Genomic DNA, 20,785 nt, shown 5'->3' on the forward strand with positions numbered 1-20,785 from the left:
TTTTCTCCTGGTGGAACTTGCCCTTTATGGTACTATCTCATGTTAAAGGTGCAAGATATGGATTGGCAGCATTTCAATTTCCTCTCAACGGCTCTCAACATGGCGACAGCTCATAATCATAGGCCGGGCGGCGGCTCGCATCGAGCGGTGCTGACAGAACTAACAGTGTATACCTGAGGGGGAACCGGAGAGTGGGTGCTGTGCACCTATGAAAAATAATGCGCCGCAATTCCTAGATATCCCACCAAATGTTTTGTATATTATCCACTGAATCTTAAATGAGGCCGTATGGAAGACCGCTCAATCACAGCCCGGGCGGTTAGGAGGGGAGGTGGGTGAGTCCAACAAACAAGGAGGCCGCTGTTCGTTGCCCGTGTGAAACCAGAAGTCAGTGTTGATGTTTTTGTCACGTAACTTGCGTAGTTCAGAAACGGCACTTCCGTGGTTATTTTATCCGAAATGGCAATCTTTTCCTCAACCTTGCCAAGTAGTTTTGTTGCTCAAACCCAACTAAGTTCAAGCAAATGAAGACTGAAGTATACTTTAAAAAGACCATATGCATATAACGCGTATATTTCGCATATAACGCAAAATAGACACGTGTTGCTGGACATTTGTAGGAAAACGCATGAACAATAAGGGGTAACGCTTCGTAGGATACCTTACAACCCGTTGTACCAGTGGTGCACGCTCACATGCATACTTAGATAATACACCCAGAGGCAGAGAGACTCCATTCTCTAACCAGGTAGACATTACTCCACTACTTCTTTACTTGGACAACAGTTGTTTGCTGTTATATTAATGGTCAGAATGTGAATTACAGCTCCTTTAATGTTCTACAGCTGTATAAATCTGACACGAGTGTTTCTGTTCACCTTCTTTTCTTCAGTGTTTTATTTCTCTAGCTTAAAATGAGCTTTCTGATTTTTTACCTTTGGAACAACATGATGGAGTCAGAGGTCGAACACTCACCTTCATTCTCCATCCTATAAAAAGATCTACATAAATATATGTTACACTTGATGTATTGTCATTCTGATCATTTTTGACATTTATGGAACAAACTCAAACTCCAACCCATAGTGACTCTGTAGCTTGGATAAAGCACTTTAATAGCAGGGGGATATTAGAAAGAGAACATGACGCTTCATGACAACAGTTAGTGTGTTACTTACAGGAGGAAAATTCATTTGACACAAACTCAAAATTTGATATATTTCTCTTCAAAAACGCTCTACTCTGTGATGCTATTCATTCAACACTACACCCTTAAGATTTCAAAATAAAATCCCTTCCTCAATGGAATTAAATAAATCCCTTACAGAGGCGAATGTAAGCAGCTGACCTGGGCATTTCATTTGATGCAACTCAACCAGAAAAGAACGAATCACTCAAACCACAGTGATGATAATGTTTTCATACATTTCTAATCTGAGGTCAGTGAACAAACCTCAATCCTCATGCATGCCATGGCAGACAATTATATCTGGTATGTGTCTAGTGTACATTCAAATACATCTTACGGTATGTTAGTTGGCAAGTTGATCGACGAACGGTCCAGAAATCAAAAAAGCAAAGCTGTTGGACTTAAATGTGGAGGTTTTACTGTATGCAACAATGCTTTCAAACAACAAACATATGAGGAGTTAAATCTCAATCTGAGAAGATATAACACAGCTGGAGTATTGAGTTCCAAATCAAGCAAGACCCCCTTGTTATGCTGCAGGTCTGTGAAGCTTTGCAAAGTCAGCATGGGCCTTTTTTTTCTGGTAGCAAAATAATGATTTCTCTTAGCTGCGTCTCATGATTAGAATAATGATCCTTTCCAGAAGTCAAAAATAGCTTATAAAAATAATTTAATTTGTTTGTTTGATGTGAGGGCATGTGACTCTGGCAATCCTGCATGTTTGACACCTTTGCACAGCCTGACACTGGACTGTACTGTGTCTTTTCTGCAGGCCTATCTGTGATTCAGTGCCGTGTTGAGGACCCTGTTCAGCCCTGGCTCTCCTATCTGTGCTGATCTATGAGATGCTTGTGTAATATACGGGACCGCATATCAAAACTACCTTGCCAGTCTTTCTCTACTTCTCTGACAGAGAAGAACATGAAGGAAAACTGAAAACATAAATGTATGGTAAGGTGCTTTTTGAGCTTTTGAAGAAGGAGATCACAGGAGCTGGAGTTGTTTCTCATACCCTTGGCATTGGCATGCTTAAACAGTGTGTACAGTCTGCAGTCTCTTTAATATCCTTAAGTAATGGCAGGGTTGTACAAATGGACTGCCGTGACAATGTAACAGTAACTGTAAGAAAAACTTATAATGATGGAGAGACAGCGAGAGAGAGAAAAAGCCAGAGCAGCAAACAGATGATATAAAGAGACAAATGAAGAATGGAAACTTGAGATCAATCAAAATTGAGCGAGCGGAAGAAGGCGCACATCAAACAGTCAGAACCACAGAAACCCGGGGAAGGCCTGCATAAGACTTAGTTCGTAATGAGTCATTATTTTGCCGCGGAGTATGAAAGCGTCGAGATGGGCGAAGAAGGATGCAGAAACCTTACGGGAGGAGAGGAGCATCAACACAGGCCATGCAAACACAGCTCCTCGTCCTCCTCTGAAAGGGCGTCAGTCAGACATTCAGACCACTTTGCATACAAAAAGCTTTAGATGCTGCCTCAACATCGTGAAAATGTTCCCGCACGGAGCACCCCACAGGCAGATGGCATGGCGTTGTACAGGTGGAGAGCAGGGCTATCATGGTGCTGCATATATAGATATTTCCAATGGGGTGGTTCTCTTTTATGCTTCCTCCCACACAGGACGGATGCTTGTTGAGATGCTTTTTTGCCCTCCTGTTTAAAAAAGGCGGGCCTTCTTCTTGAGGTCATTCTTTTTCCAGAGCGCCAGGCGGTCAAACTGGTCCAGGGTCATGCCGAAAACCTGCTGGAAGTCCTCAGGAGATAGGTGTCTCTGAAAAGGTCAAACACAGAGGGAAAAATATACTTAATGAACGCAATAGATCTGTATTTTATATGAAGCATGTTCAAATTTGAAGAAACTGTCCCCACTGCTCATTATTGGTGAGTTTTGATGCTGAAGATGGAGAGTGTTCATACCACTCTGAAAAGTCTTCAGGTTGGATAAAGTTTGAGACATGAGACTGCCTTTTTCCCACAAAGCTTTTCCTCTCTAAACTCAACTCAAGTGTGGTTGCGTCATCTTAAGAAATGCACTGCCACATGGTCTGCTGAAGGGGGTGCCAGATCAGCAAGATGCTCACATTGGCCACTGTGGATGTATTGACAAGAAGCTATTCTCTGTTGTGAAAACTTGATGAATATATGGAAAAAAACCTCCAGGAGGGTCAGTGGGTTATGAAAAATAACACAACCATGTGATAAAATAATACCATGTAAGGTTTTCTGAATCCTGTGGCTAAAAGTGGCAATTACATCTCAGAAGCTGGCACGATGGGTTTACCTCTTCTGAGACCTGTGGCGTGCTTAGACATAGTTTAACAGGAACTGGATCTTTTATACTCCGTGCGGGTTGGTGTTGCTTCTACTTCGCCACATACCTAACGTGATAGCTTCTTCAGATTTGGCTCTCTGTGCTTCCATAAAGAGCAGCACTGAGAAGCAAAATCGAATCCACTAAATCACAGCAATGCATTGAAATGAATGATTTCAGTTTAAAATGCTGCTGCTATATGCTGGAGTAAAAACGAACAATGGTGTTTAATCTTCACTCTAATGAACCACATGAAACACAACCATCCTCTGCGGTTCTTTGGCTCAGACAACCAAAACTTTGACCTGAACCGATGAGATCATTTCTGCCTCCAGGCCAGCCTGACTTCTGCTGTATGGTAAATCAGTAGCAGCTCACTCTCAGATTGGCGTCACATAGGAGACGTTCATCCAAACCTAAGATCATGTTTTTGTTCACCACAAAAGCAGGCCTTCTAATGCCTTCTGTATTGAGGTTTAACACACCACATTCTGTGCTTTAGAACAGAATGAGATTTGTTTCCAAACAAAGCTCCCAGTCAAAACCCAGCTATGAACAAAACCATGTATGGTATTGATTTAAACCCAGAACAAAAGCAGGTGGCATTTTATTGTAAACGTTTGGCTCAGCAGGTGTGCCTCTCTATGATGATAGTAATAGTAAATTAGAGGCAGGCTACTGCTGTGTGGTAGCCAATCACCTGGTTTCCATACCAACCAACAGAGGGAGGAATGTGGAGCGATACCCTGAGGGAAAAACACCCAGATCCCTTTAATGTTTCACCTGCCATGCTGACAGGAAAATAACACAGTAAAATGACGGAGAATACAATCTCTATTATTCAACACAAAGTGTTACATAATAAAGTTATCATTTTAACAATTATTATAGGCTGACTTTCTATCCAGTCACCTTTTATTGTTACCTTCTTTTCTGCGACAAGTTAAAGAATAAATCAAGCCTCAGTAAGCTTGTGGTTGTAAATCCGCTGCTGCACTGCAAACTTTCAAGGATGTGGCGCTTTATTTCTATCTGTAATCAGAGTGTGGCCAGATGTGAAAAATGCTGAGCGTGTTTGATTTAGCCTTTTGGAGCATCCATGTTAGTGATACTAGCTCTGTGTGATCATCAGACATTTGAATATATATTCATCACAGTTACCAAAATGATGCATGAAGAACGTCTTTGATCAGTGGCCTCTGTGAACCCAGTACATTTCTCTGGAACAGTTTATTGTTTCAGATATATATATATATATAAATAAATAAATAAATATAAAAATAAAGTACAGTTTTGTTTTGTTTGCAATCATGGAGTGAATAAGATTTACTCAGAAGATCGGCGGTTCGATCCCCGGCTCCTCCAGTCCATGTCGATGTTTCCTTGGGCAAGACACTTAACCCCGAAGGCTGTGCTATCGGTGTGTGATTGGGTGTGAATGATTAGTGAGTCCTGATGGGCAGGTGGTACCTTGCATGGTAGCTCCTGTCATCAGTGTATGAATGGGTGTGAATGGGTGAATGATGAAATGAAGTGTTAAAGCGATTTGAGTGGTCGGAAGACTATAAAAGAGATTTACAAGTACAGTTCATTTACCATACCGTATGTTTGCTGCAATGCATAGACATATCTAAATTCAAATGTATGGAAAATATGTGCAACAGATTGATGACTTTCTATCTCATCTTATCTCAGGATAGATTTATAGATTATTTGTCGTTACTATAAAGTACAGTGAATGAATGTCTGGTGAGACTTTTTAGCCTGAACACCTACAGTGGTCTGTTTGATCATTACAGTGCATTAAAAACTGCTCAAATCCCAATTTGGATCAATAAGCTTCCACTCCGGCTGGATGATGGCTACACCTCAGTGTGTGCGGAGTGATTAGCAGACTCTATTATAGTAGACAGGGAGGATACATATCAGCACACTGTAACTCCATCTGAGAACAGACCCGGCTCCAGGCTTTAAGCTGAACCAGGCTGACTACATCCTGACTCCAGCTCTGTACTTAACACACAGACATTGATAGAAATTGAGCGATGTTGATCCAAAGATCTTAAACTGTTCTTTTAAGTTATGTCTCTGCACTGTGTACTAAAGCTTGTTGGCTGACATTTATGTGTAGCTCCTCATGCAGCAGCCACCAGTAACAGGCCCAAAATGTCCCAAATTTTGTATTGCCTCACGGTGAAGCGACTCCGTCTTGAATCTGAGTTTGAGTTTTGATGTGAGATGGGCTGCTGAGGTTGAGTAAACCAGCAGCACTTTGGGGTCAAGGATCAGGAATAGTGGTTGGAATATTTCTCCCTAAAGGCTCAAAGGGAGTTCTCATATTAGGGTTACTGAAAGTTTAAATATTTTAAAGGGGGTGAAAAAATAACTCTACTGAGAGGAGGGCCTACTGTCACAGCTGCACCGCAAGAAAAAGCACAATTTACAGTTTTTAAATTGGGTTTTAGTCCTGTGTGGAACTTCATTTGAGACAACTTTACAGACTAAATATGTCCTGTTTTCAACTGAAGAAACATAAAGAAAGTTCTGAATCTGTAAATGGGTAGCGTAAGAATAACAGCTGCAGGAAATGAGTTATTACGGGACATTAAGCTTCAAGCCTAATTTTTATATTTTAAGACATGAAACTTGGTGTGTCCCAGTGCAAGAGTATGTGATACAAGTCAGACAGTAGAACCATACTACTGCCAATTACAAAATAATTACAAAAGACACCCCACTCCACGTACTTTTGGCCCGACAGTATATCTATTTCTTAAAAAAAGAAAGAAAAAAGCAACAATGCCATCATTTATCCCACCTGGCTGAGCTGTCTGGCTGCTTTACCCAAACTGCATAACTATGGTTTTTCCTTCTTTAAACCACAATTGAACATGTTCTCAGACTTTTAAATGACCTGTGGATATAAGGGGAAACGGCACAGAGCAGGGACAAGAAGATCAGAGCTCACCTCCAGTCTGGTGCGATCTACTTCTCTGGGAAGCTTCACTTTCACTCTATACGTCACTGCCAGCATTTCATAAGGGTAGATCTGACAAACACAAAGTAAGCATTGTGGAAGATTTATTAGAGAATACAATGATGATAAACAGTCCAAACAAAGCTGCCAAGAATATTAACAAATGAGGAAAATCTTACCTTGTATTCTGCGATGGAGGAAAAGAGAGAAAGAGAGAATTAATCGAATGGGACAACAAGTTTTTATTTGAATAGCAGACCCTTTATGAAAACTACCACAACAGAGCCTGAAAATGAATAACACCTTGTGGACTCAAATCTCCTGAGAAATATTAGCTTTCAAAGGCGTCAAAAGTTTTACAAATAGTTGCTCTGCACGCACACAGACAGACAGACAGACAGACACACAGTTATGAGGTTGGCATCCTTTCAACTTAGTCTTTGCCTAAGAAACAGCCAGCACTGTTGTTGGGGTCTGACCATATGGCTTCAACATGTGCTGTGAACAAAGAGAATCAGGCCTTCCCTTTTTCAAACAAAGGTTTCATCCTGATTTGTAGTTCCCCCCCCAAAAAAACTACGGTTCCTGAAGTCACCTGAATGCACCGCTGCAATCTCATTGGCCGAGGGCCAAGAGACCCCAGGACCCCTGTGGTTCAACCACTGTTCTACAAAACTGTCTGTAACTCACACCTCCTTGCTTTTTCCCTTCGACCTCCGTCGAACAGGGAGCACACACAATGCTCTCTTCGCCCGGACCTTCGTCCTGGACACATGAAGACACATCGGACTCTCCTCCCCCCGCCAGCGCGACGCTGGCCACGAGGAAGCGGCGGCCTTCTCCCCTCCTCAAACCCTGACAGGTCACGAGCCATTTCGCTGGACGAAACAATAGTGTTCCACGCTGAGTAAAGGCCCACTCAGCCCGCGAGACGAATCCGCTTCCGCGATCCGTTCTCCGCTTTTTGCTTTTCCCCCTTTTTTTGTGCACAAACCGGCACAGAGGAGCCCGACGAAGCCTCGCTCCGCTCGTGACCGATGATTCCCTGTAAGACGCGCAGACACGCCGTCTCAGCCGAAGTTAACTGTCCTCCCTGCAGCGAGTACAGATCGGACCTGCGTTTGCTCCAGAGCCACGCCAACGGACCGAAGCCGCACCAGCAAAAGCCGTGCGAGACACAGCGCCCGCTACAAGGCCGCGCTGCAAGCAGCCCCCTGCCCCCCTTCCTGACGAGGAAAACGGAACAACTTCCCCACGAACACTTCAACGTTGCAACGAAGCATCGACAAGTAAGGTTCATGGTATCTGGGCATAGCTTAGCTTAAATTAACTTAAGTTTAATTCAGGCCATTCATTTATATGTTGATATTCCCGTGTTTTTGTGTGTTTAAGTTACTATTGCGCAATCCCTCGCGGATCAGAAGATCCGCTCTAGGGTGCATTCCCGTATTCTGTTTGTGTTAAGACACTGTCGCATTATACGGAGGTATTTACGCAATCATTACGGAGCAGAGAAGCTCCGTTGCATTGTGTATTAACTGTTTGACTGTTGCTTTTGGGATTATTTGATTTCATTTTTGTTCTTGCTCTATTTCCTTGAATCGACTCTGTGAGTGAAGTGTGGAAACGCGACTATCGGGCATAAGTGTCGTCAGTTCGCAAAGCGACAACGGCAACTTGTGTGAGATACCATCGGCGATCCTCATTCTCACTACAACGCGACATCGCACACAGAAACTCTGATTCCTCTCTCTCCCCTTTTATTCCTCTTGTTTTCCGAAACACTCACACACACAGCTCCTATCTCTGCCCCTGAGGGAAACCCCGTTCAAACGATCGCCTCACAACACATGTGTGCATCGGCACACGTGATGACATACAGCAGGCTCGCCGCCATTTTGCCCGAGTCACTCGACTCCGCCATCTGGTGGTAGTTTAGTTGTAGTATCTTAAGGCCCCTCCCCTTTTGTCCGCGTCACTCGACGCCGCCATCTTTGTAGTCTTTAGCGGTAGCTGTAAGACTCTCCTTCCTGTTCACCCACAGACCCACACACAGACATACACCCTCATCCATTTTATTCATTCTTTAGTTTAGGCATATACAATTGTATGATAACGTTTGTTGGTTGCAATATTAATTGATTTGATCATTTATTATTTTGATTTAATAAACTCTGTTATACTTTAAGGAGCAGTCGTCTGTGATTACTTGTGCATATGTATTTGATAAGACTGTATGTAGTAGCCTGTGCTCGAACTTGAAACCTTCACTGTCACTGAATGTGTAGTCATACGCAGACTATTGACATTATGAGTGACTACTAATTATGAGACTTAGTTTTATCGTTTGGTTATTGGTCCCCGTTCGCAGGGTGGTGCTCCGTTGTTATTAATAATCATTAATAATTGTTACTTACATTAATAATTCTATTGACGTCAAGAATTCAGTTTCTTAAATGCTGATAACCCAAACACGCTCCTTTAGATCCCAACACTGTACACACACACTTGTGTGCCAGTAATTCTGCAGCTGGAAATATGACATCACCTCTCTACGCTGTCGCCTCCAGTAACTGATCTGAAGCCAGAGCTGCAGGGCACTCCAGGCTCGGTCACAGTATAATCAGGGATTGTAAACTGACCGTAGATCTGTATGACCATAGATTTTATTGTTCAAGATTTTGCTTGAGGGGAAACTTTCCCCTTTGGGGATTGAGCATGACCTTTCGCAACAATATCAGTTATTTTGAGAGTTCAAAGTTCTGGAAGTAAAAGACCTGTTCATAGACAATGTTAGGTGACTGACATTAGAGCACTTTTGAGACATGTATATGGAACTGTCCTGGTTGAATAATTTTTTTGTAAGGCAAGGCAAGTTTATTTGTATAGCACATTTCAACAACAAGGTAATTCAAAGTGCTTCACATAAAACCATTAAAAGCATCAAAACATCAAAAGAAAAGGAGATTTAAAAACAATTAAGAACATTCATTGAAACATTAAAAACATTCATTAAAACACTACAAAGCAGTGTAAGAAATAAAATACAGCAGTAAAATGCAGGAAATTGATTGATTAATATCCTTGAATGTGGTTCAATTAAAGGCAGCAGCAAACAGAAAAGTCTTCAATCTTGATTTAAATGAGCTGAGGGTCTCAGCAGACCTGCAGCTTTCTGGGACTTTGTTCCAGATATGTGGAGCAGAAAAACTGAACGCTGCTTCTCCATGTTTAGTTCTGACTCTGGGAACAGAAAGTAGACCGGTCCCAGACGACCTGAGGGGTCGGGATGGTTCAGCAGATCGGAGACGTATTTTGGTCCCAAACCATTCAGTGCTTTGTAAACCAACAGCAGGATTTTAAAGTCAATTCTTTGTTGGACAGGAAGCCAGTGCAAAGACCTCAGAACTGGAGTGATGTGATCCACCCTCCTGGTCTTAGTGAGGACTCGAGCTGCAGCGTTCTGAATCAGCTGCAGCTTTCTGACGGACTTTTTACAGAGACCTGTAAACACACCGTTACAGTAGTCCAGTCTGCTGAAGATAAATGCGTGGACAAGTTTTTACAAATCCTGTTGAGACATAAGTCCTCTAATCCTTGATATATTATTCAGGTGATAGGAGGCTGATTTTGTAATTGTCTTGATATGGCTGTTCAGGTTGAGGTCTGAATCCATAACTACACCTAGATTTCTGGCTTGGTTTGTGGGTTTTAACATCAGTGATTGAAGCTGAGCGCTGACTTTCAATCGTTCGTCCTTGGTCCAGATGTTTAGTCTTTCTAGGAGTATGGCATGGTCGACCGTGTCGAATGCAGCACTGAGATCTAGTAACACTAAGACTGAACTTCTGCCATTGTCTATGTTTAAGTGGATGTCGTTGAAAACCTTAACAAGAGCAGTTTCAGTGCTGTGGTGCTGTCGAAAGCCTGACTGGAAAACATCAAAGCAGTTATTTACGGACAAGAAGTTGTTCAGCTGTTGGAAAACCACCTTTTCAATTATTTTACTTAAAAATGGGAGGTTTGATATTGGCCAAACATTTTTCATTGTTGCGGAGTCTAAACTAGCTTTCTTTATGAGTGGTTTAATAACTGCAGGTTCTATTTCATCCTTACTGACCGCCAGAGGCAGTGCTTAACACTGGATGTATCCCGTCTCGCGCATGCGCAGGTCGAATATTTATATCAACAAAGTCACGTGTGACCTCGGATGACCACCGTCATCTATAAGTTCCGGTGTCATCCTGAGCTCAGTCCTTTTTTTCTTCTCGCGTCGCAGGTTAGCTACCATGGTAGCTTAAACAAGGATGTGTCTACGATCAAGACATATTAGAGCTCGTCGCTGTAGCCTTGTGACTACCGGTCGGAGTTGCGGTTCTCTCGCCCTCCAAAGGCTGCGACGAGCTGTCCCTCTTCGGAGGGAACGGTGTGTTCGCCGTTCGGACATCGAGCCCCGGACTGGTGAACGCCCCTATCATCGGTCGTCACCAGTCTGATAAGGGTCAGCTAAGTCGTGATGACAGCAATCGGTAAGATCGATTAACATTGTTTTCTATAACAGTTGTTTGTTCCACGGTTGGCAGAGCGCTTCCGCTCTAGTAATCGAGTGGCGCGCTAACGAGAGCGTAGAATTACGCTGTCGGCCCGCCCTTCACAGTGTTACGGCTATCACAGTTAGCAGAGTGTTCCTGCTCAGGCAAACTTTGTGAGACACTAGTCCGCATTGGCGTTGTGTACATGGAGATTTAATCTTTACATCTGACGTAATTCGCAGTTAGCAGTGTCTTCACTCAGGCTAACTTGGATGCTAGCTGGGACTGCGTCCATCAACTTTGTAAACCTTACGGCTGTCACAGTTAACAGAGCGTCCTCGCTCAGGTTAACTCAGTGGAAAACTAGCTAAACAAAGCTGATACTGGGGCTGTAGCCATCAACTTTGTATCCTTACAGCTGTCACAGTTAACAGAGCGTCCTCGCTCGGGTTAACTCAGTGGGAAACTAGCTAAACAAAAGCTGATACTGGGACTGCGTCCATCAACTTTGTATCCTTACGGCTGTCACAGTTAACAGAGCTGTCACAGTTAACAGAGCGTCCTCGCTCAGGTTAACTCAGTGGGAAACTAGCTAAACAGAGCTGATACTGGGACTGCGTCCATCAACTTTGTATCCTTACGGCTGTCACAGTTAACAGAGCGTCCTCGCTCAGGTTAACTCAGTGGAAAACTAGCTAAACAAAGCTGATACTGGGGCTGTAGCCATCAACTTTGTATCCTTACAGCTGTCACAGTTAACAGAGCGTCCTCGCTCAGGTTAACTCAGTGGGAAACTAGCTAAACAAAAGCTGATACTGGGACTGCGTCCAGCAACTTTGTATCCTTACGGCTGTCACAGTTAACAGAGCGTCCTCGCTCAGGTTAACTCAGTGGGAAACTAGATAAACAAAGCTGGTACTGGGGCTGTGGCCATCAACTTTGTAGCATTACAACGATCACAGTTAGCGGAATGTGCTCGCTCAGGCTAACTCGGTGAATGCTAGTTGTACTAAATCAACATGGAGGTTGTGCCCATTGATGGTTTTGACGCATTACGGCTGTCGAGTTCGCTCCGGCTAACTAGACTAAGCTAATACTCGGTGTGTCCATTGATTGTTGTAAACATTATGGACATATCGGTAGCGGATATCAGTTAGCAGAGTGCCCTCGCTCAGGCTAACTGGTAGCACACCAAGAGTTACAGCACCTGTCCAAGTGGAGAGTGTCCTCGCACTGTAAGGACTGTGGGTTTTTTTGTCCGTTTTCACAGTATCAGAGTGCTCTCGCTCAAGCTAACTGGTGGGACACCAATATCTGCAGCAGCTGTCTTAGTGAAGAGTGTCCTCGCTCCCCTCTCACTGTAAGGACTGTGTTCTTTTTGTCCGTTTTTCACAGTAGCAGAGTGCTCTCGCTCAAGCTAACTGGTGGGACACCAATATCGGCAGCAACTAGTTTAGTGAAGAGTGTCCTCGCCCCTCTCACTATAAGGACTTTGCCTGACCTGTTTCCACAGTGGCAGAGTGCTCTCGCTCAAGCTAACTGGTGGGACACCAATATCGGCAGCAACTATCTTAGTGAAGAGTGTCCTCGCTCCCCTCTCACTGTACGGACTGTGGTCTGTTTTGTCCGTTTTTTACGGTAACAGAGTGCTCTCGCTCAAGCTAACTGGGGGGACACTAATATCTGCAGCAACTATCTTAGTGAAGAGAGTGGGCTTAGAGAGTGTCCTCGCCCCTCTCACTATAAGGACTTTGCCTGACCTGTTTCCGCAGTTGCAGAGTGCTCTCGCTCAGGCTAACTGGTGGGTCACCAATATCCGCAGCGGCTGGCTAAGGGAAGAGTGTCCGAAGGATCACTCGCCACTGACTGCCCCCTGCCTGTTCTCTCAACATTCAGCAGAGCGCTCCCGCTCGGACTGATTGGGAATTCCGCATAAACTAGTGGGACAAGGGTTCCACCAGAATCGCGGCCATGTTCAACTCTCCCGGCTGTAGGACCTGTATAGCTTCTCTTCAGCCGGAGGACGGCCCTGACCTCTTGCCCTAGCAGGGAGAACCCAGGCAGGACCTGCGGCATCACGCCTTGAGCAGTAAGGTCTGCTAGGCTGGCCGAAGTGGAACACCTGATGCGGGAGGTCTACCTCCCCCTGTCAGGGCAGCTGAATCCAGACCAACCTACCCTGGTCATTGGTATGGCGCTTGCACGCCGGGCATACACAGCAGCTGGAACATCCACCTGTGAGTGCCTTCTTCAGGCACCTTCCCGCCCTCACCACCTTTTCTGTTCCTCTCTCCGAGGAATATCTGAGGGAGTTGCGTGCATGGTGGAGACACCAGGGCTCTCTCCCGCCTTACATCAGACCATGCAGGAGGTGGCAAATCTGGCCTTGCACGTATGCCAGCCAGTTAGACGACTATGGCGTCCATCAGTTTCCCCTGAGGAGATTCTGAGGCCGATGCCAGGGGCCCTCGACCCAATGTCAGGCCCGCTATCCAGGGCTTAGGACACAGCAGCGCTGTGCACCGTATCGACAACTCCCTCTCCCACCTCAGGCTTTCCCTCGCAGATTCTCTGCAGCGGGCTACTTCGACGCTTCTGCTCAGTGATGCTTCATTGCAGGCGTTTGCGCTCATATCGAGGGAACGTGGCTGGTTCAGACTCGTCGCCAGGTTTGGCTGGCGCAGTCACCCCTATCTGAGACATGTAGGAGGACCCTCCATACTGTCCCAGTGGAGTCTGGTGAGCTGTTCGAGTCAGCTGCTGTACAGGCGCTTCAGCGGACTGTTAGAGCTAGCCAGACCTGGCAGCAGTTCTCTGGTCTTTGCAGGGACATGCCTGCACCCCCAGACCTAGGGGTCCCATTTTTGGCCCACAAGGCCGTTTCTCAGCCTCCAGCTTACCCTAGTAGCGCAACAGGCCTCGGCGTCCTGCTGAGAGGCCGGACCGCTACCTATACAACCCTACTTACGTCCCCGTCCCCCCCGGCAGGGCTGCCAGGAGATGTCTCCAGGCCGGCTGTCGGGGTTCTTTCTCCCATCAGCGGATTTCCAAGGGAGAGTGGTTCACGTCTATCGACGCCTGTTCCCAGGGTGCATCACCACAACTTTCAGTCCTGGGTGCTTCCATTCGGACTCTCCCATCTCCCCATGGGTGTCCACAGTGTGTTACTGCTGTCCTTTCCCCCTGCAATCGCAGGGCGTGAACATACTGCCGTACTTAGACTGGCTGACCTAGGCGCCGTCCCGGCTTCAGGCGCCACAGGACACTGCTCGCCTTCTCTCACGTGGCCCGGTGGGCCTCAAGGTGAACATGGAGAGGCGCCCCAGTGCGGATGGCTGAACAGCCTTCACTTGGATGCCAAGTGGCACAGATACAGGGCAATAATATTATCGAAACAGTGTCTATTCATCTGTTCACTATCCCCATGGAGGGAGTGCATATCTGGCGAACAGTGTCCCAGGAACCGAGCCCCAGGGGCTCGGTTCCATTCCACCAGGAGATTGTCACAACAGTTACCTGCCTCTCAAGGCGGGTGCAGGGTGACAGAACGGGACAGCCTGGGGGCAGTTGTCTGCTGAAAGACCGCGGGTCCAGGTTCTGGAGCTAGCGCTCGAGCACTTCCTTCCATGTTTGAAGGGAAAGCATGTGCTTGTCCGGTGGACAGCACCTCTGCTGTGATTTCCCATGAACTATCGATGGGGCACCAGATCTGCAGAAGTTGCTACGGGGATCACCGTGGCCTTCTGACTTGGGAGGCCCCTCGCCTGACCAGCCTGTGGGCAATGTACCCACCAGGAGAATGGTACAAGGTTGTGGTTTTCCTGTTCCATTACAAGCCTCCACCGGGAGAGTGGCGGCTGCATCCAGACGTGTCGACCCACTGCCCCCACTGGGTCTCCCTGACGGGGGGGACCAGCCCTCTGGGTCAAGATGCCCTGGCTCACACGTGGCCAGAGGATCTTCTTTGTGCCTTTCCACCAGTCCCTCCGCTTTTGCTATAAGCTTGTCAGTTCTTCCCCGACAGGAGGGATCTCCTGTCGCGACTAGAGGGTCGGATTTGGCATTCCAATCCCTGCCGCCTTCAATTAGGGGTCACGGGAGGGCCCGACCGGATGCTGAGTGGCTGCATAGAACCAGTCTGACGGACTATTCTGAATGCCAGTGCGCGGTCTACCTGCCTGCAGTACAAGAAACAGGTGGAAGCTGTTCTCCGACTAGTGTGCGGCTCAGAACAAGGTCCCAGTACAGCGCCCCGTGCCTGCGGTACTGAGTTTCTACAGTCTCTCCTGGATAAGGGCCGGTCTCCCCTGCATGGGACCTACCCTTGGTACTGGACAGCTTATGCTTGTCCTTTTGAACCCCTGGCACAGGCGGAGCCTAGATGGCTATCAGCAAGTCGGTTTTCTCCTTGCTGTCAATTCAGCTCAATGTGGGGGCGAGCTGCATGCCCTATCAGTGGAAGAATCATGTCTGAGGTGGAACTCAGATGGCTTGGGTGTCACTTTCTGGCCTAAGGCAGTGTTTCTCCCAAGGGGGTGGATACGTTCACATATAAACCGGCCTATCCAGCTGGCAAAGTTGACCCCCCCCTCCCCCATCGGGAGAGGAGAGGTCAAGGCTGCTGTGCCCAGTGTGGGCCCTCAGAGCTTATATGGAAGCCACCGCCTGCATAGTCAGTTATGGTGAGCCTAAGAAGGGCTGTGCTCCTTTTTAAGAAAAAAAGGAGAAACGGCAGCTGTCCCACTGGATAGTGGAGGCCATTGCCGATACATACAAGGCGAGCGGCTGCGCTCGGCCATCCGGGGTGAAGGGTCACTACCAAGAGTGTCTCCACACCGAGGGCAAGCCTGAGTGGTGTGCCTGTGGGGGATACATGTGCGGCGGCCTCAGGGGCATCACCGAGCACATTCACCAAACACTACAGAGTTAACGTTGCCGACCCTCACCCACTGGGGAGGGTTCTTGGCCAATTTTCTCTGCCGGAGCTATAAGGGGTAGTTACTGGGCTTCCTCGTGACTCTTTTGGTATAAGTCATCCAGTGTTAAGCACTGCCTCTGGCGGTCAGTAAGGATGAAATAGAACGAAAGTTACGAACGTAACTACGGTTCTATGAATCCTGGATGACCGCCAGAGTTCTTGGTCACTCGGAATCCCGTGAACTCGCGAGAAGATTCCATAGGACTGAGCTCAGGATGACACCGGAACTTATAGATGACGGTGGTCATCCGAGGTCACACGTGACTTTGTTGATATAAATATTCGACCTGCGCATGCGCGAGACGGGATACATCCAGTGTTAAGCACTGCCTCTGGCGGTCATCCAGGATTCATAGAACCGTAGTTACGTTCGTAACTTTCGTTTTAGAGCTTGTGGGAAGACACCTGAGAGAAGGGATGTGTTTACAATTCGTAAAAGATCAGTGGTCATGCAATTTGAAATATTTTTGAAAAAATGTGTTTGTAGAATATCTAAGCAGCAGGAGGATGACTTCAGATGTAGTATAATGTCTTCTAGGCTGCTAAGGTCGATTGAATGAAATTGTGCAAAAACAACGGATCATAAAACTCACGGTTCGGATCGGATCACGGATCAGAGTCTCGGATCAGAGTCATGGATCAGATCAAATTTCGTATCAGCACAAAAGAAAAAAGTGAGCAAATCTAACTTTTTTTGATCCATATTGTTGTTGTTATTGTATTGATTATAGCAGCTGGTCTACAAGGCTCCAGACTAACTTTTCTTTGCCACCGTCCCAAAAATCAATTCAACCACTCTGAAGTCTGTAAACCATCAAAAATTCTAAATGTTATCCATTTATTTTACTTATCGTGTTTTTTCTTCATAAAAACACACAATTCAAATGATAATGAAATAAAAGATTGTATTTTGATGAATTAAAACAAATCCTTTCATTTGTAGTTTAATGATGTATTATTAGAAGTGTAAACAGCTCATAATTCATCTCTAATATCTATTTCATATTGATGTGAAAACATCTCCTTCAAACAACTGGATTTATTCAAGTTTCTCACCAAATTTTACAGATTACATGTGAACACATCATGATACCATTATAATTTACCTTTGCCCAATACTCACTTCACTGAACAGAGCCTTAACGCATCATAATGTAAGTGAATGGAAACTTCGTTCTCCTTGTGTTAATTCAAACACTGATTAGTTGTTTACAATGTAACATTATCAGAGATCTGTATCTAGAAAAGCATAAATGATCCTCATCACTTTTTACTGAATATTGGCAGATATCGATTTGGCAGATATCGATCGTCGGTAAAACTTTATTTCACACTGTGATGGTTAACGTTAAACTGTGTAATGAATTCACATGTGTGTCAAACCGTGAGGGTGGATCCGTACGGATCAATAATGGTCCGTTTCTCCACTCGGAATGATATAGTACAAGCTTGAATTCCTTAGATATAGCTATGCCGTGTTCTAAGCAAACTTGATGGCATGCAGCAGATAATAAAACATGCATTACAACCATAAGAGACTGGAGACTTCACTTGGACTTGTGACCAAGGACTCGAAACTTGACTTGGACTTGAGAGCAAACACTCAAGACTAGACTTGGACTGGTGATTAAATACTCAAACTTGACTTGGACTTGTAACCAACGACTCAAGACTAAACTTGGATTTTTGACCAAAGACTCAAGAATTTATTTGGACTTGTAACCAACGACTCAATACTTGACTTGGACTCTAGCTCAAAGACTTAAGACTTGATTTGGACTCTAGCTCAAAGACTTGAGACTTGACTTGGACTCCAGCTCAAAGACTTGAGACCTGACTTGGACCTGTGAACATCTCTACTTCTTGCTGATATCAGACTTCAGTCTGCCCCTCAGCAGTGAAGCAGCTGGATTAAGGTTAGTTGATTGACATTCCAATGTATAAGATTATTGAATTGTCCAAGAAAGGGCTACAAGTCTATTTAACTTCACCAAAGTCAGAACTTTACTCAGACTGTTTGATTTCAAATCCAAAGTGCTGAGTAGAGCCAACAGGATAAGAAAGTCTTACCGTCTGCCGTATCTGCAGAGTGCATTGTATGTACCGGTATTGTTTGTATTTTAGGAATGAAGCTGATCGATTATCAACACTAACAAAAGCTTGCAAACCATTAACATGAAGAGGAACAGAACAAAGAACGGGAAATAAACATCGTCAATTTATTTTCACTCTCACCTCTCATGCCTCCCCAGCTCTGGGAGTCTGCGTCCACTTCATCATCCACTATCTCAGCAGCCTATAGGAACACAAACATGTGTAACCACAGACAAGTTAGACCTTTATGCAGATGTTCGTGCTTTCTCCATGGTGCCAAGAATATTGCTGGTCTTCATCAAAGCCAGGATTCATCTCAAAGCCTTTTGCTCATCATCCTCTTGATGTGCTCCCATACTTTCAGGGAGACCAATAGGAAGTGAGCGTGACACATTCTTCTCATATAAGCTTACATCACTTAGTTCGGAGTGACTAAAACGTGTCTAAATAGAGAGGGAAGAACTGATGTTGAGAGAGTGTTTGTTGTTTGTCCACCAATAGAGCTAATCAACGAACAAATTGCATTAACATCTATCCATGGGATCTATTTTCTATCCCCCCAAAACGGGTGTGGCCTAATCATTTTGTGAAGTACCCATATGTCAGTGGCGGGCCGTCAGGACCTGCAAATATTTTCCATTATCATATTTTCTCATTGCACAGCTACTGTCTTCCTCAGTTGCTCTGCTTCCAGTGCATCTTGTTTTAAGTAGAGCTTTTATCCAATCAGATCTCACCTCTGTGTCTCTAGGTAGAACAGAGCCAGAGGCCTGCAGACTCTCACCTGCATCCATGTGCAGATTAAAGTACATGTGGACGATATTGTTGATTGTCATAGTGTTCAACCAATCAGATCTTTAGTTTGACATGTTGGGCGTATTCTTTGACGTGTCAGAGCCTGCTAGCTGGCCTACAAGTACGTGATTGGTCAGTGAGCTAGCCTGACGTGTTGGGCAGTGACAATCCCAAAATCTGCTGCCTCTGTGGAGCGGAGATTTTCAGCCCTCAAACACATTAAAACATATTCAAGAAATACAACTGGGAGGCTCGACTGTCTTCACTGGCGTCCATGAATCCAGAAGGACTTCTTCCTGGAACTAAAACACACGGATGTACTAAACAACCGTGAGATTAAACTCTTTATTAACAAAGAAAGGAGGAAGCACTTTGTCTTTAAATAGTGAACAGCAGCTCTGGTAAGTTAAATGCATTTGTTTTTACATCTGCAGTCGCTTTAATATGCTTGTTTATATGTTATTATTTGTACAACTTGTTTTTATGAAGATTTTTGTTTGGTTTAATATGTGATAGGAACCATTGTTGCGTCCAGTGTTGTTCTCTGGGGACATATTTAGCCGCTGCCAACTTGGCAACTCTCTCGCTAACGTTGATGTTAAAGCACGTACGTTCTGCACTGTGGTGAACGAGCAGCGGGAGCTGCCGTGAGTCCCTCCGCCGAGAGCTGCCGTGAGCACCTCCGCTGCCCAAAAGCACACACAGGCGCAGCAGTCCCAGCTGCAGCCAGAGCAGAGAGGAGACGCACTCTATCTACAGGTGTTGGCTTCATTTTGACACGAAACAAATAATAACCGTAGCTGTGTTTCAGCTGCGGGACAGCAGTGAAGGCCCAGGTATAAAATGCACGGCCCGCCACTGCCATATGTGCTGGTCTGTTCTATGCTTGTAGATAAGAAGTTATTAGCTAGAAAGGTAATGTGGGTGAAAGTGTGATGCTTTTATTGTGTTGCGTCTGTTGTCCATTAGCCAATGATTAGTTACTGTTCTGTTTGAAACAGATTCATTCTATACAATCAGACTTCCGGCACTTCCGCATTGGCTTCACTTTTCAAAACTGGAGGTTACTGCAATATACCTGCAAACCTTGTGGGATTCCCATCAGTCTCAGCTACACTTAGTGTTCGGTGTCAATTAGCAAATGTGAAATTGCTGACATGCATTGCTGAGATGGTGAACACGGTAAATGTCTGAAATATCAGCATATTAACATTGGCCTTGTGAGCATGTTAGCACATTGACTGTAGCATTGCGTTTAAAGCACCACTGTGTACAGCGCCACAGAGCCACTAAGTGTGACTGTAGACAAGGCATGTCATTTATGACAAATAATTACATAGTTAAGTAAAATTTAAATTCCGTTAAACTTTAAATTGATATTAAGCATTATGTCATTCCATATGTAAGCAATGTGCTTGCACAAAACAATACTGTATATTGCAAGTATAATGTTAAAAAGCACATTTAATAGAAAAAAATCTCTCCTCATTCTTCTTCCAACACAATAAATCCACATTTTCATCAACACTAACCAGTATCAATGTATATATGTTTCTGTCATGGCTCCTGATCTTTCATTTCCCTCTCTGTTCTGTTTTGTCTGCCTGTCCTGTATCCATCAACAAACACAGAGGGAGAGCAGCAATATTACTTCAGGGGATGATAGACTAAATACCCCCCCCCCCTCATAATAAACCAGAACCCTGTCTGTGCCGGGTGATTGGTACTGACTGACCACTGTGTAATCTGATACTAAAACTGTGAGAGAAAAGCTTGACAAATCTTTTTTCTTTAATGAAGAAAAATTTGTAAATGGACTTAAATGCTGCTCGGAAGTTTCCTGTGTTGATCAGTAAGGGGTGGGGGGATGTGCAAGGTAGGAAAGTGTGG

General features: G+C 45.0%; 1 protein-coding gene across 2 annotated transcripts in view; it reads right to left on the bottom strand.

Moving 5' to 3' along the window:
- Nucleotides 1-1,086: 1,086 nt before the first annotated feature.
- ablim2 (actin binding LIM protein family, member 2) overlaps nucleotides 1,087-20,785 on the bottom strand; it is a 79,362-nt gene continuing 59,663 nt past the window's right edge. Inside the window, exons 20-23 of one of the 2 annotated variants that reach the window (XM_079295698.1) lie at nucleotides 18,242-18,302; nucleotides 6,676-6,683; nucleotides 6,488-6,568; nucleotides 1,087-2,979 (exon numbers count right to left, since the gene is read on the bottom strand). In XM_079295698.1, the coding sequence (XP_079151824.1) occupies nucleotides 2,866-2,979; nucleotides 6,488-6,568; nucleotides 6,676-6,683; nucleotides 18,242-18,302 (264 nt within the window). In that variant the 3' untranslated portion in view covers nucleotides 1,087-2,865. Of the gene's footprint in view, nucleotides 2,980-6,487; nucleotides 6,569-6,675; nucleotides 6,684-18,241; nucleotides 18,303-20,427; nucleotides 20,505-20,785 lie in introns of those variants that run through there. The other variant, XM_079295697.1, reaches the window with a different exon arrangement.

Source organism: Melanostigma gelatinosum, assembly GCF_949748355.1.
Source record: "Melanostigma gelatinosum genome assembly, chromosome: 23".
Classification (NCBI taxonomy): domain Eukaryota; kingdom Metazoa; phylum Chordata; class Actinopteri; order Perciformes; family Zoarcidae; genus Melanostigma; species Melanostigma gelatinosum.